The 27,395-nt window shown below is 40.9% G+C and overlaps 1 protein-coding gene across 3 annotated transcripts in view; it reads right to left on the bottom strand.

The window, feature by feature from the left end:
• The window catches only part of CPNE3 (copine 3), a 75,016-nt gene that overhangs the window by 18,955 nt on the left and 28,666 nt on the right, over window positions 1-27,395 (bottom strand). For all 3 annotated transcript variants that reach the window (XM_045004497.1, XM_045004496.1, XM_045004498.1), the window contains 6 exons: window positions 22,168-22,307; window positions 20,970-21,149; window positions 12,958-13,032; window positions 7,728-7,799; window positions 6,099-6,182; window positions 4,880-4,969 (listed from right to left, as the gene is read on the bottom strand). In XM_045004497.1, the coding sequence (XP_044860432.1) occupies window positions 4,880-4,969; window positions 6,099-6,182; window positions 7,728-7,799; window positions 12,958-13,032; window positions 20,970-21,149; window positions 22,168-22,299 (633 nt within the window). In that variant the 5' untranslated portion in view covers window positions 22,300-22,307. The remainder of the gene's footprint in view (window positions 1-4,879; window positions 4,970-6,098; window positions 6,183-7,727; window positions 7,800-12,957; window positions 13,033-20,969; window positions 21,150-22,167; window positions 22,308-27,395) is intronic.

The following is a 27,395-nucleotide window of genomic DNA, read 5'->3' on the forward strand; positions in this document are numbered from 1 at the left end:
AGATGTGATGCAGATTCTTTAGGCTCTCTTATGTTGAGCCAATCAGATGTTCACCTACTCAAGCAATTGGTGGAATCCTTAATACTGAAGATATTTTTTCATTCAATGGTAATAGCAGCTTGTTCCAGGGTTATCATAATTGTCTTTTTTTTTTTTTAAAAGACAGAAAACATTTCTGGGAGTTTGATATATTAAATACATCTAGCCTGATGTTTCTTTTGAAATCAGAAGGTTGACTGCTCATGCAACAATCTTGGTGGCTCCCTGTAGCAACACAAACATTGTCCATGTTTCCCCTCTTCCCTCCTCAGAGCTGATGAATTCAGGCATGCTAGTTCCAAATGAGAGAGGCTCACATTTGTGGTACAGAAAGATATCACTGACTCACTGCAACACACACACACAATTTAGAAATAAATTAATGAGATAGTGTAGCAAGTTGGTTTGTGCATTACTGCTGAATACACAAACTGAGCGACTCAGTGTGTGGAGAGGCATTCATACTGAGGAAAGCTAAAAAAGTCATTTTTACTTACTATAATAAGATAGCCTGTTATGCATGCCACTGTGTGTATAAAAGTGTTAAAGCATTGTTTAATTCTTCTTCAAAACAACATTACCACAATTTTACTGTCTCATCTGAAAGTAATTTAAAATCCATAAACTACAATTTCAAAATAAAATGCTGCAGAGATTAGAATCTATCCTGTTTTATTTTTGTAAATCTGGAGCAACTCCATGGAAACCAAATTGCTCTGAATATACACCCATGTAACTGAGATCAGAAACTTCACAGCAGGTTTTATTATACACCTACACACATTTTGGATAGTGCTGAGCTGAAAACAACCCTACCTTAAAGGATTTATTTGGTCAAGGAACTACAGTTTTAGTGGGGCCATTAAATGGAAATGAAAAAATGCATCCATGACATGTGGAGAAGAGCTACCACTAGCTCTTTCCTTTTCCCCCCCTCTGGTTGTCAGATTCTGGGCTTATTATAAATAAATAAATAAATAATTATTCTGCTTTATCACTGTTTTATTCTGTGCAGGTTTATACCCATAGTAGCTAAGTACTGTATGTCCCAGTTGTGCATTAAGCAATGCACCTAATGTCTGTCGCATGTGATTTATTCTCTTGCATCCTCTCCCCAGGATGGGAATAAGTGCTATGGTGTATCTTGTTTTGGTAGGATTTTGTCTAAATGTACACATTGCTGTGACAGATTGGGGAATATGTCTGTGTCAATTTATGAATTCCATTTTGATTTTGTGAATGCCATACTATACTTCAACTGCCACTTTGAATGCATGTTTACCCAGAAACACTCAGGAAAGTTAAACTGAATTAAATGAAAGCATGAATTTAAAATGCATTCCTTCACAATAAGGCCACTTTACTTCCTAATGAGACTATCCATTCAAGGGTTTAACGTGATTTAACCATTGCTGTAGACCCTGAGGATCGATGAATTGGTTTACCACCCTGGATTTGGCAGCTTCAGTTGAAGCTGAAATCAACAAGATGAAATTCAACAAAGACAAGTTTAAAGTATATGCTTAGGAGGGAAAAAAAAATCATATGCACAAATACAAAATGGGGAAAACTAGCTAAGTGGTTCTAGCACTGAAAAGGATCTGGGGGTGATGTAGAGCAGGGGTCCCCAACCCCCGGTCCACGGCCCGCCTCTTACAAACTGGGCCGCGAACCGACCCAGTGGACGTCCCGCAGGCGTGCCTGCGGGAGGTCTACCCGAGCCGCGGGACGAGCGCTCCCTCCGCAGTCATGCCTGCGGGAGGTCCGCTGCTCTCGGGGCTCCGGTGGACCTCCCGCAGGCATGACTGCGGACGGTTCGCTGGTCGCGCGGCGCAGCTGGACCGCCCGCTGGCACGCCTGCGGGTGGTCCACCGGCTCTGGTTGAGCTGCCGCAGGCGTGCCTGCGGGCGGTCCAGCTGAGCCGCGCGACCAGCGAACCGTCCGCAGTCATGCCTGCGGCAGCTCAACCGGAGCCGGTGGACCTCCCGCAGGCACGCCTGCGGGCGGTCCAGCTGAGGCGCGGGACGAGCGCTCCCGACCGGTCCCTGGTCCTGAAAAGGTTGGGGACCCCTGATGTAGAGAATCACAAATTCAGTACGAGTCAACAATGTGATGCTATCATGAAAAAGGCAAATGTCATTCTGAGATACATTAGCAGGAATGTCATATGTAGATCTGGGAGGTAACTGGTTCAGTACTAGTGAGGCCTCAGCTGCAGTACTGCGCCCAGTTTTGAGCATTGCACTTTAAGTAAGATGTGGACAAATTGGAGAGAGTCCAGAGGACAGCAACAAAAAGAGAAAGATATTTAGAAAACATGGCCCATGAGGAAAGGTTGAAGGAACTGAGCATGTTTACTTTTTTTTTTTTTTTATAAAAAGGAGAGAATAAAAATGGGGGACATGATGAGTCCTCAAATATGTAAGAGGCTGTTGCAAAGAGAATGGTGATCAATTGTTCTCCATGTTCACGGAGGGTAGGACAAGAACTCTTTGGGTTACTTTGCAGCAAGGGAGATTTAGATTAGATATTAGGAAAAACTTTCTAATTACCGTATATTCCGGCATATAAGATGACTTTCTATATTAAAAACAACCCCCAAAAATCGGGGATCGTCTTATACGCCGGGTATAAACAGCGGGCGGCTGGGATTTAAAAGGCTCTGGGCTCCCCCCCTCGGAAGGGGGGGTCGTCTTATAGGGCGAGTATAGGCCAAAACCTATGTTTTAACTGTAAAATTAGGGGGTCATCTTATACACCCCATCGCCTTATACGCCGGAAAATACGGTACATGGGTAGTTAAGTTATGGAATAGGTTACCTAGGCAAGTTATGTATCAGAGGGGTAGCCGTGTTAGTCTGGATCTGTAAAAGCAGCAAAGAATCCTGTGGCACCTTATAGACTAACAGACGTTTTGCAGCATGAGCTTTCGTGGGTGAATAGGATTCTTTGCCGCTTTTAGGAAAGTTATGAAATCCTCATAATTGTAGGTTTTAAAGAACTGGTTAGACAAAACACCTGACAGGCATGGTCCAGGTATACTTAAATCTGCCTCAGCATGGGGACAGGGGGAAAATGGACTAGATGATCTCTTGAGGTTCCTTCTAGCATTACATGTTTAGGAAGCGTCTCTTGCTTTGTAATTCAACCAGCATGATGGCTTCTGTAGCTTGGAATTTTTTTTGTTTTGAAGGAAACTGATACTTGTTTTTGTTCCAAGTTGGAACAAAAAACAAACATACATTTCAGTTTCTGAATTAATTTTTTTATTTTTACATTATTTCATGACATGCCAATGGTATTACTGCATGATATACTTTATTTCATAACAGATCAGTAATAATGTAAAAACAAATAAAAATGAAAAACCCATAAAATAAAATTAAATTCAAAAACAGTTTAAAAATTTTTCCAAAATAGATTTTTTGTTTCAGAATATTCTCCCTGCAAGAATTAATATTGAAATAAAAACTTCTGAAGCATTTCAATTTCTACATAAAAGCAATTTCCATCAGAAAAAAAAAAGCATGTAACAGAAAATTTCTGACCGGCTGTAAGCCTGAGCATAGGCTTGAAGAAATTTGTTGCGTTTCGCCTTCTGTCTTTCAGCCTTTGCTTTTCCATCACTAGTTCTCAAGTTTCCACCTGTCATTTGATGCAGGGTGTCAAAAAAACTGAGAACTTTTGGGTGATGAGGACTAAGGGGGTCAGGCTTACCCCCTTACCCCTCACAAACCCCTCACAAACCATCGGTTAGGACAACGCAGGCAGGCAACCCTGCATTCATCTTCTCTTCAAACATCAAATCCAAAAGTGGTGCCTAAGATAAGGCAGGTTCATTTGAATTCACTCATCTGACAATGGAACCCAGAGCTGAAGCTAATAGATTTTTATGCTCCTTTATGGACCAATGACTAAAGGCAGGGAAGGATCTCAATGGCAGCAGACATCCATTTTCTTGAAATATGCTGCCCATGTTGTCACAATGCCTCTGCTTTGGGAGCTAGCAGTGTGAGGAAGGGAAACAGTACTAACTATTTGGTAGTGAAAGAATTACATTCGTAAAATGTCCTCCTGACTAGATGATTCCAAATTTAGAATATTTCAAATACTAGCTCTATACACAAATCAGTTAATGTTCAAAACAGCTTGGCATCAGAAGGTTTTGTCTGGGTAGATCCAGCAACTCAATGCTAATGCTTTGCTACTGTGCTTTATTCATGGGGATCCCCATGAACATTCACTCTACTCCTCAGGCTAGCAGGAACTGGGATTATTGTGTAGGTAATATCTAAGCAATGGAGGAAATAATGAAGCAACTGGTCAACAAAGTCCAGTTGAGCAGGCTGAGAAGAGGACCTGATGGCTGTGACACATCCAGGAAAGAAAGGGAATTAAACAAGTGTGAAACATGTATAAGGCACCAGGTGACAGACAGTCATATGCAGGGGAGCAAGAAAAAGCAACAGCCAAAAGGATTCTAACCAACTGTAAACGTGCAAGCAGACAGCCTACACTTTTAACAAGTCTGAGAACTGATGTTGTGTTAACACTAATTCAAATGAAAAATTGAAGAGGGAAATACACATTTACTCTAGGTTAACCATCTTCCCTAACTCTGGAAGTCAATTTGACAAAAAAATTTAGGAGATACTGTAACACAAACTTATCAGGTCATCATTATCATCATCCCTGTTTTCTGTTACTTATAATAAAAACCTTTATTTTGAATGTAACTTAAAACTAAGAGGATAAACCAGTTAAATGATTATTCATTATCTTTGCCAACTGTTTCTTTGATATATTGCATTTGTCCTTAATGTATCTATTTAAATATTACCTTGATTGTTTTATCCATATCACTGTAACACAGAGAATTGAGGGATATTTTAAAGGGCTTCCAGACAGGATTCAAGTTGTTTTTTATAACCTGCCAAAAAAGATTTGATAAAATAATATTGTTAGCAAGGCAAGATGCAGAGGGACTATCAGTGTCGCCCTGTTTTTATTCCATAACTATTACAAATATGGAAAGTGTTGACCAGTGAGGCAATCACAAAAATAAATGTACACATGACAAGGATATAACAACAAGAGCCCCAATGGCTGGATCATCAGAACAGAAAAAAATTTTGTTTAACACCAACACCATGGAGGAAGTTGGATGCTGCTGCTCACTGCTAGGTCAAAATTTCCCAAAAGGGAAATTTAATCTATCATACCATTTAAATCCCAAACTGGAGAGGATGCAACATTCCAGTACCTCTGTACAGGAAGACCCAAAGCATATGCAGCATTTTGCTATGTACTCCCACATCTTACCAGTAGAAGCAAGACACTGGGGGTAAAATTATCATTTCCAGAAGTTACATTTCACTCCACCAAATGTTTATACTGAAACACCATTTCCAGAAGTATTTTCTCCAGAGATTCAATGGTTAAGGGGGGAAGGGGGGGAGGCATAGTGCAAGTCAGCAAAGGCCCCTTTATAACCTCCTCATGTCTATCAAGCAAAAAAAAAAAAAAATCTTAGTGCTATAAGGGGACTGTGCCTTCCTCTAAATTTGTTCATTATTTAAATACTGATTAGGGCCTCCGGCTCTTCTATAAGTGTTCAGTCATAAGTTACACACTTATTTTAAGTAGTAAATATCAGACCTAGCTGAAGTTGGCATTCTCCAATATTAACAGTAATATTATAATAGCATCTATATGTTCCTACCAAAACTAGAACATTATGCTAGACATTACATACATTTAAACAATCTCTGCCCAAAGGGTTTACAATCTAAATGGACAAGAGTAAGAAAAAAAAGCAGTATTATCCACATTTTATTATCCACATTTGAGTGCCAGAGACATTTAATGACTTTCAAGGTCACACAGAAAAAAACCAAACAGAGTTGGGAAAACTCAGGTCTCCTGAGCCCCAGTCCAGTGCCTTAACCACAAGATCACCTCTTCTGCTCTGAAGGTGCTGTATCTTTAGTGCTATGTTATACATTTAAAGTCAGATTAACTCAATAAAACTCTAATTTTTTGTGAACAACCTCCCCTACCTCAGTTCTGTGAACCATCACCCAGTTCCCTTCTGAGGTCTGCTTGTGGAACTCCAAAAAAGGGTCTGACTTTCCAAAAAAATCCTGAATTTAAAAAATAGGCAGTTAACACATGGTATGAATGTTATCAAACACTAATTAATATACATAGTCAGATAAACGGAAGGTAAACAAAAGATTTCCCTAAAAACTATTAAACATCTTTCTGATGAAAAATACAAATCATTTTTCAGGTATCATTCTCATTACTACTTTTTAAAACAGGATCGTTTATATCAGCAAGCCAAAGAATTATATAGCTATAAGTAGACTAGAAATATTTTTAAGTGTAAGGTGAGATTTTGGGCTCTGTAAATACTGCCAGACAGTTCCATTTCAGGACAATGGGGCTACTAGGTGTATGAAGGGCAGGACCTGAATTCAAAGCTGCCTAATTAGAGCATTATAGAAATGTAAAATAGAAGCATTTCTTCCCTACCACACCTATTTTTAACATCTATTTTAGAATTTCACAGAGCAATTAAAGTGTTTAGAGATTCTAACACCAGCCCTGAAGTGGTTTCCTTATTATAATGGATTTGTCCACTCCAACATATACTTTATAGTGCTATCTTGAAAGTGTACTTTTTACAGTTATTTAGTAAGTAAACAAAATTAAATTGCAATAGCATTCACACTAATGCAAAAGCATTCACACTGAAGATACAAATCTGTGAGTAATTTATATGAACAGAGTTAAGTCTTGTTCAAAGAATATTTTGGGCAATATACCTATCTCACTTTAGAAACGGTGAAAGAGTCATTCTAAAAACTTCAGTGTACATACATACTTGTTCATAAGCTGAATATTTTTGGTAAAAAAAGTGATGCATCAAAGAGCGAGGGTCAGCTTATAAACGGGTCTACACCAAACTGATGATTTTAGCCTCTATGGAATCATTGAATTGAATATCTAATACGTTGTTGTTTTGTTTACCTGGAGAGTCTGTAGGCATGGAGCCCCTTGGCTCCCTGTGGCCTCGGTTTTCCGTTCCCAGCCACTTCCCGCAGCTCCCATTGGCTGGGAACGGCAAACCACAGACACTGGGAACTGAGGGGCTCTGTTCTTGTGACTCCTCCAGATAAACAAAATGTTCAGGCCCACTATCGGCTTACCCTAACAGGCCAGGAGCCAAAGTTTGCCAACCCCTGAAATATAGGGTTGGCTTATGAAAGGGTCATACAGTTTTTGCTATTTTTACCTAACCATCTTGGGGGGTGGGGTGGGGGGTGGCTTATAAACAAATGGGCTAATATAATAAAAGAAGATGTACCTATCTCAGAACTGAAAGGTCATTGAGTCCAGCCCCCTGCCTTCATTAGCAGGACCAAGTACAGATTTTGCCCCAGATACCTAAGTGGCCCCCTCAAGGATTGAACTCATAACCCTGGGTTTAGCAGGCCAATGCTCAAACCACTGAGCTACCCCCCTTGAACAAGTATATATGTTAATTCACAAATGTTCTGTGTTCTACTGTAAGCAGTATCTTAGTAGACTTAAATTTCTCTGGCAAAGAATCCCATCATTACTTATTTATAAGAGCATCATTATTTTAATGCTTTGTTATTACAAATACAGCAATTAAGTACCTTATTGTCTAGTTTCCTTGCTTCTATTTCGAATAAGACCACTCTATTATCCTTTACTTCTTCTGCTGTAATCTAGGTAGATAAAAGAAAGAAACATTTATTCTGTGTTCAGATACTATATACTTCACTAGTATTATTCACAACATACCTAGAAAGGGTAGATGTGAAATATTTATTTAAAAATAGAAGTACTTGGAGCTCCTTGGATGAAAAGATAGGACATAACTCGGAAGTGTTTTGAAAGCATCAGGCAAGCCACACAACTCCTATTTTAGTAGGTAAATAGTCTCATTTTACAAATAAATAACGCAAGGTACAGATGTTAAGATTCACATTTTCAACAGTGGCCACTAATTTTGGATGGCACAAGTTGAGACATACAGGTCTTGATTCTCAGAGGCATTCACCCATAATGCAGCTGAAGTCAACAGATGCTGAGAGTGTTCAATACTCTGAAAATGGGCAGCAAAAATTGAAACCCCCAAAAAAGGGACCACTTTGAAAATTTTGGATTATTTAATTTGCTAAATGCCACAGACTCAGTGCCAGAACCAGGTATAGAACCTACGAGTTCCAACATTAAGCAGAAACATTTGATGAGATAGAAGAGCTTGCTAGATGAATTAACTGTGCAGAGGCACATTTTTAGAGCTTCTCTTACATCCACTAGATGGTAAGAGCTGTCTTTATGCAGTACAAGTTCAATTTTAGACTGAGCTTCTAAACTGTTTTCATATTTTAAAAAAACCTGTGGTGCAGCACACTTGAAAACCAGCCTGTAGTTTCCCTTATGCTCAACTGTGGTTACAGCTAAAAGGCAGTCAGCATTTTAAGAGGAATTTTACTGCTGTCCTGTAATTTTCAAAGGCAAGAAAGGGGTGCTTGGTGGGGTCTTTAACTCTATAGACAGATCACAGACTGAAGTCAGAGTTTGTCTGTTGGTCTCAACTTTATAACTAGCAAATAGTCTGTGGGAGGTATCATCCTCAGATGCAGCACACTCTGTTCCATTATGTACTCGACCAATTCTGATACAGGAAGAACATGTGGCTAGTAACAAGAATGCCATTTGTATCTAGTCTTCTGGACAACAATAGCATTACAAACTTATGGACATCATTGATGAAAGTACTAGAATAGCAGCTAGAAATCGCACATGGATCTTGGTTTGGAAAAAAAATCTCTTATACATGGGAACTGATCCCTGCAAGTTTGCCAAAGGTCATGCTCTCTGGCTACAAAAAGTCACTTTAATACACAATTTGGAAAGTCACCAATTTTAGCTGAGTAAAGTAGACCAGATTTCTACATTTCACTGTATAGAATAGAGGTGGTGCAAACTAGGGCACTAACATTGTAGCTTGAAGACAGTGTACAGGACATATGAAGATATATGATCCTTGTGTCACTGCTTGGCAGTATCCCAAATAATAATTTCCTGCTTGGCAGTATCCCAAAATACTTAATTAACCAACTCAGCCTGTTAATTGCTGATCTCAATGGAGCATTCCCATTAGAACTGCATTGCCAAATCTGTCTATCCATTTTGCTAACATCCATCACCACTGTGAAGAATATGAGAGATCTGCATTAATTTTATGATTCATCTTTCTTTCTTTCTTTCTCCCAGTGAGTTTGGTGGTTAGTTTGATGCTGGCTAAAAAGTAACGCTAAATCAGTCTTTGTTAGCACTGGTCTACTCTACAAACTTATGTTGGTATAAACTACATCGCTCCATATCCCTGAACGACGTAGTTATATTGACCTATCTCCCTGTTGTAGACAGCACTGTATCGATGAGAAGGCTTCTCCTGTCAACGCAGCTACTGCCTCACGGGGAGGCAGAGTCCCTACACGGGAGCGCTCCAATCAGTGCTACAGCGGTGCAGGGTGCAGCTGCACTGCTGCAGCACTGTAAGTACAGACATGCCCTTAGCTTTGGTCTGCAGGAACCCAGACAATGGCTGCAGACAGCGCCAAATGCTGGAGCTCAGATGGACAGTACACTGAATCCATTGCTGGAAGTCTGCCTCTGTCCCACCTAGGAAGAAGCATAAGCCCAACTAACCAGGTTGTGTTGCTCCACAACAAACACAAGGCCTTTGAAATGGATAAAAGACTACCAGTGAACTTGGGGGTGGAGGGAGGGATGGACGGCGGAAACCACAGTAACTGAAGGGTCAGAGAGGGGTGGAGGCTGCACTCTCTAATGCTGGGGGATTACTGGGACGGGAGTTATCTAAATTGCAAGGAAAGGCTAAAAGTTTAGGTAAGATCTACATGCATATTATCTTCTGTTTGAATTTTTTCCCTCTGCCTTTGTTGTGTCCATATAAATAAATCACACTTTGTTTTCAACAAGGTGTTCTGTCACTTCCTGGAGATAAGTCAAAGCAGGAGCCAAAACCCAAGTGGACCTGCCAAGGATACAGTTGATGAACATGGGTGCTGTGACCTGGGGACCCAGCCTAAAAGTGGTGTGAGTTGCAGGATTAAAGCCTGAAAGTACAGACCTGTCACTTGGATTAGGGTGCCCACAGAGAATAAGGGAATCAAAGATACAACTTGCCATAAGCCATGACAACCAAGTGATCCAGGAAACTACAGGCCTGTTAGTTTGACCTCAATAAATGCAAGGTCTTGGAACAAATTTTGAGAGAGAAAGTAGTTAAGGACATAGAGGTAAACAATAATTGGGATAAAAATACAACATGGTTTTATAAAAAGTAGATTGTGCCAGACCAACCTGCCTTTTTTCCTTTTTTGAGACGATAACTCATTTTCTAGACAAAGGAAATGCAGTAGATCTAATCTACCTGGATTTTAGTAAGGCATCTGATACAGTTCCACATGGGAAATTAAAATGGAGAAGATGGGGATTAATATGAGAATCGAAATGTGGGTAAAGACTTTGTTAAAGAGGAGACTACAATGAGTCATACTGAAAAGCGAAATGTCAGGCTGGAAGGAGATAACTGGTGAAGTTCCTCAGGGATCTGTCTTGTGGTCAATCTAATTTAACATTTTCATTAGCAACCTTGGCACAAAAAAGCAGAAGTGTGATAATGAAATTACAATGTTGGGAGGTATTACTCATATAGAGGAGGACCAAAATATCATATAAGATGACTTGGAGGACCTTGAAAACAGGAGTAATAGAAATGGGATTAAATGTAATAGTGCAAAGTGAAAGCTCTTGTTGTTAGTCCTTAAATACATGAATTTTTACTATAAGCTGGAGACATATCAGTTGGACGCAACAGAGAAGGAGAATGACCTAGGTGTATTGGTCAATTACAGAATGACTACGAGCCACCAATGTGATGTGGCAGTGAAAAAGACTAATGCAATCCTAGGATGCATCAGCCAAGATATTTTTAGTAGAGACAGGAAAGTGTTATTACCATTATACAAGGCACTGGTGAAATCTCAACTGGAATACTGTGTGAAATTCTGATCTTCCATGTTTAAGAAAGATTAATTCAGACTGGAACAGGTGCAAAGACGAGCTACTAGGATGATCAGCGGAATAGAGAAACTACCTTACAAGAGGAGATTTAAGGACCTTGGCTTGTTTAGCTTAACCAAATGAAGGCTGAGGGGAGATGACTGCTTTCTATAAATACATTAGACGGATAAACACCAGGGAAGGAGAGAAGTTATTTAAGTTAAGGGCCAAAGCTAGCACAAGAACAAATGGATATAAACTGGCCATCAATAAGGTTAGGCTTGAAATTAGATGAAGGTTTTAACCATCAGAGGAGTGAAGTTCTGGAAAAGCCTTCCAAGGGGAGTAGTGAGGGCAAAAACTTGTTTCAAGACTGAGCTTAATAAGTTTATGGAGGGGACAGTATAATGAGACTGCCTACAATGACACACAGCAGATCTGCAGCTGCTATTAGCAAATATCCCCAATGGCTGGAGATGGGATACTAGGCAGGGAGGACTCCGAATAACTACAGAAAATTCTTTCCTAGGTGTCTGGCTGGTGCGGCTCGCCCATATGCTCAAGGTCTAACAGACCACTATATTTGGGGTAAAGAAGGAATTTTCCCCTAGGTCAGATTAGCAGAGCTCCGGGGGGGAGGTTGCCTTCCTCTGCAGCATGGGGTATGGGTAACTTGCTGGTTTGAACTACAGTAAATGGTAGATTCTCTGTAACTTGAAGTCTTTAATTCAAGATTGGAGAATTTCAGTAACTCAGCCAGGGGTCTATTACAGAAGTGGGTGAATGAGGTTCTGTGATCTGTGAAGTGCAAGTGGTCAGACTAAATGATCATGAGATTCCCTTCTGGCCTTAGAGTTTATATTAACTGAATATCTCTAGCCACCATAGTACAGCCCCCACTGATGCTGCAAACTGACCTCAAAGATAAAGATCATTAATGTGCTCTCCATCCAGTCAATAGCTCTCGCACCAAGAAATACCCTTCAGTGCCAGCATGGTTGTTGCTTATATTCTTATTGGCTGCCAAATCTACAGTTCTACCACTCACTGCTTGACAACCCCATAATTGTATATATGCTAGTGTTTGCTCATTAACCTAACAGCTAAAGCAATAATAAAACTGCAAAGTAGCCCTAAAGATGAGTAACTTTAAATAGACGTATTATTTCAGAAAAAACAGTAAAGATCAGGAATGTTAATGCTTGTGTCTCAATTCCATTATCTAGTTACCCTTTTGGTGTAACCCCTTGCTGTTCTCTGCCAAAAAAATTATATATTGCTCAGGACACAGACTGCCTTAATTATTTGTAAAGCTCTTGACATGCCTACTGTGGTTACCACTAAATATTAGCCATTTATCTAGTTCCTACACTGGCATCATGACACTTCATTAGACTTCAATTCCAATTTTGTTTATGTAGGATGCAGTTTGAGATGAAAGTAAAATAATTTGGGAAGAAAATAAAAATCAACTAGAGTCCACATTTGCTCAGGACCTGAGGGATAAGAAATTGAAAGAAACAATTTGATTTTTGTTGTTAAAAAAAGTTCACCAGTTGAGTTTATTTGAAACTGATTAAGTCATTATTTGAGCCTCTGAAGACTTTTTGATTTTGATAAATTAGATTAACATAGAAGTACCGTTTTGTAAATTGAAAGATGCAAACAGCCAGCTGTGAAAGAAATATTCCCATTACTATGATGTGATAGAATACATTTAACTCAGTAAGAGAAACACTTGTGGGCTATATGCTAGAAGGAGAAAGCCAAGTATCATCCTACCGTAATGCTTCCTTTCCCTGCAGGTTTACCATTTTTAAACAGTAATGGTCTTGTCAGCGTCTTGCTGGAGACTATCTGTCAAAACAAAAGTTAAACTGTAGTAATAGCTCTTGACAATTAACAGTTTTTCGCATTGAAAGAAACAGGTGGTGTTGCATGTTCCATTTTAGGAAACTATTCTACCATGAGAACTCCAGCATTACTTTTATTTCTTAGAGCCTTCAATATGTTTGGATAATATTTAAAGATATGAACCTATATACAACTTTGACTAATGGCAGAAGTAAATCACAAGTTAAGATAAACAAGAAACCCTTCATCTATCAATAATTTCAACAGTAGAATAAAGGACTTTTCCTGAATAACTACTAAAGATTGCTTGTATCTGACTAGATAAATAGATTAGATAGATAGATGGCAGGGAGGATGCCTGAAATTGAGAGATTAGGCCAGGGGTCGGCAACCTTTCAGAAGTGCTGTGCCGAGTCTTCATTTATTCACTCTAATTTAAGTTTTCGTGTGCCAGTAATACATTTTAATGTTTTTAGAAGGTCTCTCTCTAAAAGTCTATAAGATATAACTAAACTATTGTTGTATGTAAAGTAAATAAGGTTTTTAAAATGTTTAAGAAGCTTCATTTTAAACTAAATTAGAATGCAGAGCACTCCAGACCGGTGGCCAGGACCCGGGCAGTGAGAGTGCCACTGAAAATCAGCTCGCGTGCCGCAGGTTGCCTACCCCTGGATTAGGCTATCCCTTAGTTCTTGACACATTGCATTTGGATTTATACATATGACAAATAATTTAAGCAATCAGATTGCTGGAAAAAAGTACATTTTTGTTTTATATGCCAGCCTAAAAGATACACAGTATGTTTGTTTCATTGTGTTATTTTACCTACATTTAGAATTTGAGGTTGAGCTTCTACTAGAACTCAAAAAAAACAGGAGTACTTGTGGCACCTTAAAGACTAACAAATTTATTTTAGCATGAGCTTTCGTGAGCTAAAGCTCACTTCTTCGGATGCATAGAATGGAACACACAGACAGGAGATATTTATACATACAGAGAACATGAAAAGGTGGAAGTATGCATACCAACAGGCAGAGTCTAATCAATTGAGATGAGCTATCATTAGCAGGAGGAAAAAAAACTTTTTGAAGTGATAATTAAGATGGCCCATAGAAGGTGTGAGGAGAACTTAACATAGGGAAATAGATTCAATTGGTGTAATGACCCAACCATTCCCAGTCTTTGTTTAAACCACAGTTAATTGTATCTAGTTTGCATATTAATTCAAGTTCAGCAGTCTCTCTTTGGAGTCTGTTTTTGAAGTTTTTTTGTTGCAAAATTGCCACCTTCAAGTCTGTCACTGAGTGGTTAGAAAGGTTGAAGTGTTCTCCCACTGGTTTTTGAATGTTATGATTCCTGATGTCAGATTTGTGTCCATTTATTCTTTTGCGTAGAGACTGTCCGGTTTGGCCAATGTACATGGCAGAGGGGCATTGCTGGCACATGATGGCATATATCACGTTGGTAGATGTGCAGGTGTACGAGCCCCTGATGGTGTGTCTGATGTGATTAGGTCCTGTGATGGTGTCACTTGAATGGATATGTGGACAGAGCTGGCATCGGGCTTTATTGCAAGGATAGGTTCCTGGGTTAGTGTTTATGTTGTATGGTGTGCGGTTGCTGGTGAGTATTTGCTTCAGGTTGGGAGGCTGTCTATAAGCGAGGACTGGCCTGTCTCCCAAGATCTGTGAGAGTGAGGGATCATCTTTAAGGATAGGTTGTAAATCTTTGATGATGCGCTGGAGAGGTTTTAGTTGGGGGCTGTAGGTGATGGCTAGTGGTGTTCTGTTATTTTCTTTTTTAGGCCTGTCCTGTAGTAGGTGGCTTCTGGGTACTCTTCTGGCTCTGTCAATCTGTTTTTTCACTTCAGCAGGTGGGTATTGTAGGTTTAAGAATGCTTGATAGAGATCTTGTAGGTGTTTATCTCTGTCCGAGGGATTGGAGCAAATACGGTTGTATCTTAGAGCTTGGCTGTAGACAATGGATCGTGTGGTGTGTCCGGGATGGAAGCTGGAGGCATGTAAGTAAGTATAGCGGTCAGTGGGTTTCCGGTATAGGGTGGTATTTATGTGACCATCGTTTATTAGCACAGTAGTGTCTAGGAAATGGACCGCTTGTGTGGATTGGTCTAGGCTGAGGTTGATGGTGGGATGGAAATTGTTAAAATCTCGGTGGAATTCCTCGAGGGCTTCTTTTCCATGAGTCCAGATGATGAAGATGTCATCAATGTAGCGCAAGTAGAGTAGGGGTGTTAGGGAACGAGAGTTAAGGAAGCGTTGTTCTAAGTCAGCCATAAAGATGTTGGCATACTGAGGGGCCATGCGGGTACCCATAGTAGTGCCACTGACTTGAAGATATATATTGTCCCCAAATGTGAAATAGTTGTGGGTGAGGACAAAGTCACAAAGTTCAGCCACCAGGTTAGCCGTGATATTATCGGGGATACTGTTCCTGATGGCTTGTAGTCCATCTTTGTGTGGAATGTTAGTGTAGAGGGCTTCCACATCCATAGTGGCCAGAATGGTGTTTTCTGGAAGATCACTGATGGATTGTAGTTTCCTCAGGAAGTCAGTGGTGTCTCGAAGATAGCTGGGAGTGCTGGTGGCATAGGGCCTGAGGAGAGAGTCCACATAGCCAGACAATCCTGCTGTTAAAGTACCAATGCTTGAGATGATGGGGCGTCCAGGATTTCCAGGTTTATGGATCTTGGGTAGCAAATAGAATACACCTGGTCGGGGTTCCAGGCATGTGTCTGTATAGATCTGAAGCAAATACTCACCAGCAACCGCACACCATACAACATAAACACTAACCCAGGAACCTATCCTTGCAATAAAGCCCGATGCCAGCTCTGTCCACATATCCATTCAAGTGACACCATCACAGGACCTAATCACATCAGACACACCATCAGGGGCTCGTACACCTGCACATCTACCAACGTGATATATGCCATCATGTGCCAGCAATGCCCCTCTGCCATGTACATTGGCCAAACCGGACAGTCTCTACGCAAAAGAATAAATGGACACAAATCTGACATCAGGAATCATAACATTCAAAAACCAGTGGGAGAACACTTCAACCTTTCTAACCACTCAGTGACAGACTTGAAGGTGGCAATTTTGCAACAAAAAAACTTCAAAAACAGACTCCAAAGAGAGACTGCTGAACTTGAATTAATATGCAAACTAGATACAATTAACTGTGGTTTAAACAAAGACTGGGAATGGTTGGGTCATTACACCAATTGAATCTATTTCCCTATGTTAAGTTCTCCTCACACCTTCTATGGGCCATCTTAATTATCACTTCAAAAAGTTTTTTTTCCTCCTGCTAATGATAGCTCATCTCAATTGATTAGACTCTGCCTGTTGGTATGCATACTTCCACCTTTTCATGTTCTCTGTATGTATAAATATCTCCTGTCTGTGTGTTCCATTCTATGCATCCGAAGAAGTGAGCTTTAGCTCACGAAAGCTCATGCTAAAATAAATTTGTTAGTCTTTAAGGTGCCACAAGTACTCCTGTTTTTTTTGCGGATACAGACTAACACGGCTGCTACTCTGAAACCTACTAGAACTCAGTTCCCTTTTTTTTTTTTTTTTTTTGGTGGAGGGGAGGGAGAGGGGGAGACAGATCTTTTAAAAGAATGTGAGAGACCAGAGAGACCAAACTTCTTTCAAAGATTCCTTTCATAATTTTATCTCAAACACAGAACAAACTGCATTGAGTAACAACATTAACAGGAAGACAAGGCCTTTTAGGAAGACAGTTTACTTTTCTATGTCTCTCACTGAAGCAAACAGTAATGACAGCAACAAGAACCTTCATAAATAACTTTCAGCAATGAGCTGTTAGTTTCTCCATCTTGGAATCTCTAAATTTTACTTCTAGAAGAAGCTCAAGTAGAAAAGCCGGCAACTTTGAATTCCATAGTTTCACTCCCCAATTAGAAGCCCGTTATCTAGGCAAGTTAGCAAGTGCAGAGAAGGAGTTCTTGCTGTAGGTAGATAAGATACTTGAGTTTTTCTAAAAATACCTGAAATTATTGTCCTCCCTCTAATCCCAGAATCAGATCTGCTAAATTAGCTCAGATGCACTGGCATCTGATGTCTCATTAAAAACCCTTCAAAATTAGCAATTCATATAATTTACTGATGTTTGCAATGTTTTGCAATCATGCCACATGATCTTGTTTTTGATCTGGCAGAAAGGAAGGGTATCAGGCTGCTGTAACAATGATAAAAGTTTCAGAAAACATATAATGCTTTAAGGTATTGATTTATAGCTACTATAGGATTTATGGCAACAGCAGTTTGGACTCTACAAGCATTTGGGTATTCTGGATGGCAGTGACTAACTATCATTTCTCATTTATTCCTAGCCCACCTCTACACAGAAATCTGCATAATTACAGCCATGGTACTAGGATGGCTTCTCAATATGCCAACCTTTTCATGGGCCACCTTGAAGAAGAATTTCTGGACAAACACAAGCATGAAACCAACGAGATACCCGAGATACATAGATGATATTTTCATCCTCTGGACAGACACCTAAACTAGCTCAGGTTTTCACCACACCTTCAGCAACTACCACCAATACATAAACGTCTCTCTAAAACATGCCTACACTAGCAACAACTTCCTGGACGCCAAGATCAGCTTCGACAATGGAATCCTACAGACAACAATATAAAAAAAAAAAACTACGGATCACCACACCTACCTTCAGAGGTCCAGTAACCACCCCAAACATATCAAGAAATCTGTTTTCTACAGCCAGGCACTTAGATACCACAGAATATGCTCACAGGAGAACGCCTGGGATAAACACACTTAAAAAACTGCCTTCACCAAACAAGGACACTCCATCAGAGAATTAGATCATTTTATGGAATGGGCCACGCAAATAACCCAAACAGCAGAACTTGCATCAATACAGAAATAAAACCTCCTCTGACCACACACCCCTAGTTTCCACCTATCACCCCACATTGGTACCAATATGGATTATCATCAGATAATCACAACACATACTCAATGGGAACCACATTCTAAAAGAAATCTTTTCTGAACCCTTATTTCTGGCCTTTAAACAATCCCCCCCACCCTATTATCAAAAACAAGCTCCCCACATACCAGGGCACGCCAACTGAAAGTGGCGCCAGACCCTGCCACAACAGATGCAAAAGCTGAAGACATATCTCCACTGCTAGCATTATCGAGACTGTGTGTTGTGGAGGGTGTTAAGATTCACGAGTCCTTCACATGCTTATCACAACATGAAGTGTACACCTCCTCAAATGCACTAAATGCCCCAACAACAACTATGAAGGTGAAACCAGAGAATCATTATGCTCTTGAATCAACTCATGCAGAAAAATGATAAAAAACAAAAAAAGTACCTTATCACTTTCGGGTGAACACTTTTCACAAAACAATCACTCTATACCTGACCTCTCAGTCCTTATTCTCAAGGGAAATAAGAACAAAACCTTCTGAAGTTGGGCCTGAGAGCTTAATTTCACAGCTTTGCTAAATACTAAAAATCATGGACTGAATAGAGATCCTGGATTTATGCTTCTTCGAACAATCTATAACCCACTTAAACCCTTCCTCTCAGCCTCTTCTCCCTTCCCCCGCCATGACTAGAGAAGTGTTAATAGGTCACTTGAATGATCCCTTGAAATGTGTGTTAACTACTCATGCTAAACAATCTGTACCACCTTGTATTTAGCTGTGATGCTCTGAGTACATTTCCCTGACCTGAAGAAGAGCTCAAAATCTGGTGTCTCTCACCAACAGAAGTTGGCACGATAAAAGATCTCACCCTCTTGTGATAGAGATAGAATATTCTCTCATATTCTACAGCGACTAGCATACATTAGACAAACCCTCAAGACAATTGCTCACAGAATGATCTTATGTGCTGAACTGAGACAAAAACAAACTTGCATAGACTCTTACACCTGGTCTACACTAGGAAATTAGTGAAAAATCCGTACACTTGAGCGATGCGGTTAACTGACCTAACCCCCAGTGTAAACAGTGCTAGGTCGATGGGAGAATTCGCCCGTTGACCTAACTACTGCCTCTGATTAGGTAATCCACCTCCCCGAAATGGGAGAACTCCTCTAGTCAACATAAATACGTAGCTGCAGCATTTTAAGTGTCGACAAATTAGCAGAGACTCCTATTCTTCACTTCTTCATATGAGCATGGTTATAGGTCAATATGTATAAAAGAGGCAGTTTAATGTAACCTTACTATTACATAGTTTTAGCAGAAATCAAAGTGGGTAATAACATTGTGACACTACACCTCATTCTTCATAGAAATATTGTTATAATATGATTATAGCATAACTATATGTTTTGTGCAAGATAGGCATGTAAGATACCATTAGAAAGGTTATGATTTGGTGAATGTGAATGTGATTATCCTATTTGAATGCAGATATTATTTTTGTATTTAAAGTCAGAAATACTGACTATACATCTGATAAAAAAAAAGTGTTTCCAGCACCTGGGGAACGCCCACCAGAAAGAATGGCTGGCTAGCTGGGGACAAGTCAATGGACCATTAGGGAGAACAATGGGTCTTTGAAGATGCTAATCTCCCACCTTCCTGGGATGCTACAAAGGCCTTTGACTTATGGCTGCTTTGACACTGCAGGGTCATGTGATCATGTAACTTGGTACTGGACTCCATGATAGAATACCACTATTTTTTCACTTGTGGGGAGGAACCAAACTGGAAAACAAAGGATTCTTGCCATATGTAAAACCTATTTAAGGCAGGGGATGAACATAATCAGGGCTTTGTTCTTCACTGAATCCACATCCAGAATAATGGCTGGAAACATCAAATGGCTTGTCTACACTGGCAATTTACAGCACTGCAACTTTCTCACTCAGGGGTGTGAAAACACACACCCCATAGCACAGCAAGTTTCAGCGCTGTAAAGCACCAGTGTAGACAGTGCTCCCAGTGCTGGTAGCTATGCACTCGTGGAGATGGGTGTGTTTGTTTGGTTGGTTGGTTTGTTTTTTAAGAGTGCTGGGAGAGCTCTCTCCCAGAGCTCTGCCGTGACCACACAAGGCATGTTAAAGCGCTGTCATGGCAGTGCTTTAGCACTGCCAGTGTAGACTAGCTCTAAGAAACAAGGACAAAGGTGTGTGTGGGGCGGCGGGGGAGGGAGGGGAACAGAAGGACTGAGCCCAGGCTGGAAAAGGTGTTTGGCCTGTGAAAGAAATACCTAGAGTTTTAAGCTGCAAGCAAGAGCAGCTTGCCTTCGAGAACCTCTGCAATCTGCCTAAAGCAACATTTAGGGTGAGAAATTACTACGTGTAACCAGTTTCTTTAGTGTATTAAGCTTAGTTTGTGAGTTTGTTTTATTTGCTCAGTAATCTGCTTTGATCTGTTTGCTAACACTTATAATGACTTAAAATCTATCTTTTGTAGTTAATAAACTTGTTTTTGTTCTCTCTAAAATTAGTTTGTGGAATTCATAACTGAGGGGGCAAAAAGCTGTGCATATCTTCCTCCATACTGGGGCGGGGGGAGGAGGGAGGAGCAAATTTCATGAGCTTACGCTGTACAGTTCTCTGTGCAGCGCAAGACGATACAATTTTAGGTTTAGACTCCAGAGGAGGTGTGCACTTTAGTGCTGGGTCATTCCTTAGCTGAAGCCTTCCCATGCAGCGTTGATTTCAGTTTCTGTGTGTTTTTGCAGCTGGGTGTCCCCCTACCTGTGTGTGCGCACGCTAGAGGCGGCTTGAAGGCCTGGCTCAGCAGGACAGTGTAAGGAAGCCCAGGCTGGTGGAACAGGCGGGCTCAGTGGTACCCCTGTACAGGTGGCACCCTGGGAGGCTGGGAATAACCAGTCACAAACATATCCCCTGTAGAATAAGCTCCGGCACTGTTTGAACTCACTTGTCCCAGAGTGCATTCGAATTCTCCCAGGAAGTCATCATCACTTAGATCAATGGTTTTGTTGTCAATGTCATAAATCCCAAATTTAAACTTCTGAACCAGTTCAAAGTAGTAATCAATTAGGAACCTCTTGGCGAACTTCGGGTTCAAGGAATTCTTAACCCTTTCTGTGCGATTAACCTGCAGATAGAAAAAAAGTCACATTAGCAAGATGTTTATCAACTATGCAGGTGGCCAAATCGATTCATATCTCATGCTAGGCTTCCAAGAGCCCTGGTAGGTGCAAGTATAATAATATGCACTTCTAGGATGAAAGGAGTTCAGAACAAAGGACTTTACAAACTAAATTTTACAAAATCCAGGTGTGGTAGACAAGGCGTATTTAAGGATCAGTTCTCCCACCAATGAAATGCAGTCACCTTTGGACATTTCATAAATAAAACGTAACATTTTGTCCAAAGTGAAGGCTGGGAGAGATGAACTCAGAAATAACATCTGAAAAACCTAGTAGGCCTGATGAAATCACCACATTGGACAAGAAAAAACAATGAGAGAATAGGAAGACATCAAATCATTAGAAAGTGCAGCACTGGCAGTTTTGGAGGCAAGCACACCCTACTCCATTAGGAGACAGCAGTTGCTGCTTCTGTGTTCGCTCCTCTAGTACACCAGAAGGCTTGCTGCCTGCCTGTCCACTCTCTGCAGAGAGCAGGCACCCCAGGAAATTACACTTAAGCTATAGGTACACCACAGAGCTTACAGCGGCACAGCTGCACCAATGAAGCTGTTCTGTCAGTGCAGACACTCTATGCCAACGGGCGATAGCTCTCCCATCAACTTAATTACTTCAGCCCCCGCAAGCAGTGGTAGCTATGTTGGTGGGCGAAGCTCTTCTGCTGACATAGTGCTGTCCACACCGGTGCTTAGGTAGGTGTAACTTCTGTTGCTCAGGGGTTGGCTAATTCACACCTGAGTGACATAACTTATACTTGCATGGTGCAGCTCCATAGCAGGTTACATGTCTGTGATTGATACACACACACTCTCTCTCTCTCTCTCTCTGGCCTGAGTATCTAGTAGAGTTGGTAAGTCATAAGAACTATTGAAAGTAACTCTAGTACCTCACTATTTTCATTGTTAGAAATCTTCAGCCAGACTGTATTTTAAGAATATTCTAGGAAAAAGTGTCATACTCTACCTCATACCACTGCTGCCCACTTGTATTATGGAGAAGTACACACAGGGGGTCTGACTTTGAACCAACATCTTTATCCAGGAGATTGTTGCAGGAGATGGTCAGCTCCACCTTTGTTACACATTGTGCTGCCATCTGCTAATCTGGAAATATGCAGAAGAACTAAATATTAAATATATATATATATATATATATATATATACACACACACACACACTTACACTTCAAAAATTAACAGGTGCAACCTAAAAGCATCAGGAAGTGGGCACAGTATGAGCCTCTCAAGAACAAGATTTGGAGCTCTAAGTGCTATCTGGACAAGTTTAGTATATGGATATGTGCCAGCGTAACAAACTTCTAGCTTCGTTTAAATAAGAAACTTCATTCCAATCATTAACACACAAACATTTGTATATACAATGAAAGATTCAGGCTTCTCAAACCATTTGGATACCAAATTAAGCAACTGGAAATAGCACTAGAAAACCATATCAATTCAATAAGGTACTTCTGGCACACCTTTCACCCTGAGTTCTTAAAGCACTTAAACATTAACTAATTAAGCTGCAAAACACCCATATGAAGGTCTTCACTGTCACATAATACAAAAACTAATTAAAACTCAATGAAATGGACAATTGGCAAATTCAGAGCTGAAATTAATTTCCACACCCCACACACAATGCATATGTACTATGCACCTCACTGCAACAGGATACTGAAGCCAAGAACTTAGCAGGATTTAAAAAGGAATTGGACATTTATATAAAATCCTGGACTAAAGCCAACCTCTAACTACAAGGGTTAGGAGAAGGAAAACTTTAGTTGGGAGCATATTATCCCTTAAGTGCCTACTGTAAACTTTCTTGGACATCCTCTGAAGCATCCCGAGTCTTTCCTTGAACCTGAAGGAGGCCCACTGGCAAGAAGTGCTGTGCAAGCAGTTCATCACATCTGGTTCTTGGACTGCAGTTCCAGCTCCTACTCTATGACAGTTATAATGTTTTATTTTTAGTTTAATATAAACTGTAGCTTAGCTTTGGTAATACATTTGTTACAGCCCTGGCTGAATCCCCACTTGGACAGTCACGAGTCTGCTGATTTGTGCCCCAAATTTTGGATCCCATGTGCTTCCAAACCAACTGAATGTGAGCAGTGTCCAGTGTTTCTAGTTCTGCCCTGTCAAGCATTCCCATCTGGCCCAACTCCTTGGGAAATTAGACCCTGCAGTCAAACTACCTTCAGCTATCTGCCGAACCACCAAATTCTTTCAGAAGCCTACACATACTCTTCCCAGAAATCCACTCTCCTGGGTACTCCAGTTTATATCACCTAACAGTTAAAGGAAGAAAAACGAAGGCTTTGCAAATGATCTTCTTAAAATGTTGTATGTGTACGTATGCGTGCGCGCACACACAGAAAGCTGAAGATTTACAGATCCATGGAAAAAATACAAACACCTAATTTCCTCCCTCAGAGTCCTCACAGCTGCCAAAACAGTAGGCTGGGTTTTGATCAGTGTCCTTCAGGGAGAAGGCAAGGCTCTTCTGTGCCCCAGTTCCTTCAGCTGAGTCTTTGTAGAATCATAGGACTGGAAGGGACCTAAAGAGGTCATCTAGTCCAGTCCCCTGCACACATCGCAGGACTAAGTATTATCTAGACCATTCCTGACAGGTATGTCTAACCTGCTCTTAAAAATCTCCAATGATGGTGTAATAAATAAAGTAGGGGATAGCTCCCTTTTATGAGCACCCAGCTAGCCAGTTAGCTGTAAAATCTATCTTGGTGTCTGTTCTCTGCTTGCTTTACCTGTAAAGGGTTAACAAGCCTACAGGTAAAAGAAAAGGAGTCGGCACCTGATCAAAAGGGCCAATGGGAAGGCTAGAACTTTTTAAAATGAGAAAAACTTGCCCTGTCTGTTGTTCTCTGGGGCAGACAGAGCAGCAATGCTATAAGCAGGAATGCTGTGTAAGGTTTGAACCAGGTATGAAAAATTATCTTCCATACCTAGAAGGAATCATTTGGATAGGGAACATTTAGATGAATAAACCTGATCGCATTTTTTATTGTGGCTTGTGGCTCTCCTCTGTACTAATCCCAGATGCTTTTGTTTGCTTGTAACCTTTAAGATGAACCTCCAAGAAAGCTATTTGGGGTGCTTAATTTTTGGAATTGCTCTTTTAAAATCTAGCAAAAACCTAAATTCCAGATGTATTAATGTTGCAGATGTATTTTCTGGTTTTAAACAAATTTACCTTTTTAAAAGAAGGATTTGGATTTTTGGTGTCCAAAAAGGTTTGTACTTATGCTGTTTGATTAGCTGGTGGCCACAGCTAATTTCCTTTGATTTCCTTCTCAGCTCTTCCCGAGGAGGGGTGTGGGAAGGAGGAAAAGCGCTTGAGGGTACCAAAGGGAGAAATTCCCAAATGTTCCTTCCTGGGTCCAAAGGTTTGGTTTTTTTTTTGGTGTTTGTTTTTGGCATTTGGGTGGTGGCGTTTACCAAACCAACGTCAGAGAGAAGCTATAACCTTGGGAGTTTAATACAAGCCTGGAGTGGCAAGTATTAAATTTTAGAATCCTTGGGAGGCCTCTACCTTCTGTACTTGGAATGACAGAGTGGGGATTCAGCCTTGACAGATGGAGATTCCACAACCTCCCTAAGGCAATTTATTCCCTGACAGGTAGGAAGTTTTTTTTCCATCTCCAACCTAAATCTCCGTTACTGCAATTTAAGCCCATTGCTTCTTGTCCTATCCTCAGAGGTTAAGAAGAACAATTCTTCTCTCTCCTTGTAACAACCTTTTATGTACTTGAACCTGTTATGTCCCCTCTCAGTCGTCTTTTTTCCAGACTAAACAAACCCAATTTTTAAAATCTTCCCTGGTGGATCACGTTTTCTAGACTTTTAATAATTTTTGTTGCTCTTCTCTGGACTTTCTTCAATTTGTCCACATCTCTCCTGAAATACAGCACTCAGTACGGGACACAATAATCCAATTGAGGCCTAATCAGTGCAGAGTAGAGCAGAAGAATTACTTCTCATGTCTTGCTTACAACATTCCTTCTAATACATCCCAGAATGGCTCAGATAGCTCCTCAGTCAGCTCCTTGAGTATTCTAGGATGCATTTCGTCAGGCCCTGATGACCTGAAGACATCTAATTTGTCTACGTAATTTTTAACTTGTTCTTTTCCTATTTTAGCCTCTGAGGGTATGGCTACACTGGCGAGTTGCAGCGCTGGAAAGCCTCCACCAGCGCTGCAATTAGTAAGTGGCCACACCTGCAGGGCACTTCCAGCGCTGCAACTCCCTGGCTGCAGCGCTGGCCGTACACCTCACTCGGCATGGGGAATAAGGATTCCAGCGCTGGTGCTGCAGTGCTGGTCATCAAGTGTGGCCACACACCAGCGCTGTGATTGGCCTCCAGGGTATAAGGATGTATCCCAGAATGCTTTTATAAATTACTCTCTTTGTTTTGTTATGCAGCCTCTCTTTGTTTTGTTGTGAACTCCGAGCTCCGTAGCTCCGTTGATCTCGGAGCTGTTTATCTACAAACACAGCTCCTGTTTGCTGTGATCAATCTGTGAACAATCAAATGAGATAATGAGGCAGGCAGGGAGTGAGTGTAGGTTTGACAGAAACAGCGGGGGCAGAGGGGAGAAAGGGAGTCGTGTTGGCTGCAGGCTGTTTGCAGTTTAGAGTTAAGGGTAAGGGATCGGGAACATGTTCTGATTTTTCAAGTCAGGAAGCTAAACACACAGTGTTGGCTCCAAAAATCCACTCTCTCTCTCTCCCCCGCTCCCTGTCACACTACGCCCCACCCCACCCCCCTCTTTTGAAAAGCACCGTTGCTGCCACTTGAATGCTGGGATAGCTGCCCATAATGCATCACTCCCAACAGCGCTGCAAATGCTGCAAATGTGGCCACACACCAGCGCTGGTAGCTGTGAGTGTGGCCACACACCAGCGCTGGCCCTGCACAGCTGGACTACCAGCGCTGCAGATTTGTAAGTGTAGCCATACCCTGAGCTTACCCATTTTCACTGCCATTCACTACGTTAGATGTCCAATCACCACCAAACTTGGTGAAAATCGAAACAAAGAAGTTGTTGAGTCTGAACTTATGAGTTTAAACTTAACCCAGACTTGATGTCTCTATCTGAAACTTTTAATCAAAGCTCTGACCTGCGAACTACTCATGACACCCCCCTCCCCTTAAGTAGCCATCTCCCCCTTTGTCTTTTCTAATTTACATTTTAACCTGTTTTATCCTGTAGAATCTTGTTTGATTATGCATGACCATTATGATCTGTTAATCACTTTGTTTACTTCTGTGTATAAATATTGATGCTCACCCCTAATAAACTTGCCAGACTTACTCCGAAGGCTTTTAAGCTAAGGATAGTGTGAGCCCGTTGATCAACGAAGTGTTGTCTGGTCTCTGACAGATTTGTGAGCCCCATACCAACTCCGCACGAACTCGGGTGCTGGAGAGGTGAGTAAGGACTTGCTTTTTTACCTAACAAAGTCATTAAGCACTTCTGCCATTTCCACATTTTCTGTTATTATTTCCCCGCCCCCCCCCCGCCCGCTAATGGTTCTGTCATTGGTCTTCCTCTTGCTTCTAATGTATTTGTAGAATGTTTTCTTGTTACCCTTTATGTCTCTAGCTAATTTGATCTTGTGCCTTGGCCTTTCTAATTTTGTCCCTACATACTTGTGTTATTTGTTTATATTCATCCTTTTTAATTGGACTAGTTTCCACTATTTTTAGGACTTTTCTTTAGGGAGAAGGCAAGGATCTTCTGTGGCCCAGTTCCTTCAGCTGTGTCTTGTGTTTCTGTGGTGGAACGGCCTCCTCCTAGTAAAGCAGTCTGACAGTTTTTTCCTGATTCTTCCTTTTGCTGGGGTTTTCCATTCTCCAACCATGAAGGCTGTTAACAGTTAAGCACCCATTGTTCCATCATGATAGGGCTACTCAAGGCTCATAATTCCTTGATAGCCCTGTTTCAGTTTCCCAGAAGAGGCCCTTACAGGGTGGGGCAATGCACACTACATGGGTGTGATTTCTAAAGTGCACTAACTTGCTCTGCATTAATTGGTCCATGTACACCCTGCTGGTGTGCTTTAACGTAGTGCTGTTTGAAACACTACTACATTAAAAGCACATTAGGGAAACTTTAGTGAGCACCAGCAGAATCTGAGGCCCAGTTAATGCTCAACACATTAGC

This window comes from Mauremys mutica, chromosome 2 (assembly GCF_020497125.1).
Source record: "Mauremys mutica isolate MM-2020 ecotype Southern chromosome 2, ASM2049712v1, whole genome shotgun sequence".
Lineage (NCBI taxonomy): Eukaryota > Metazoa > Chordata > Testudines > Geoemydidae > Mauremys > Mauremys mutica.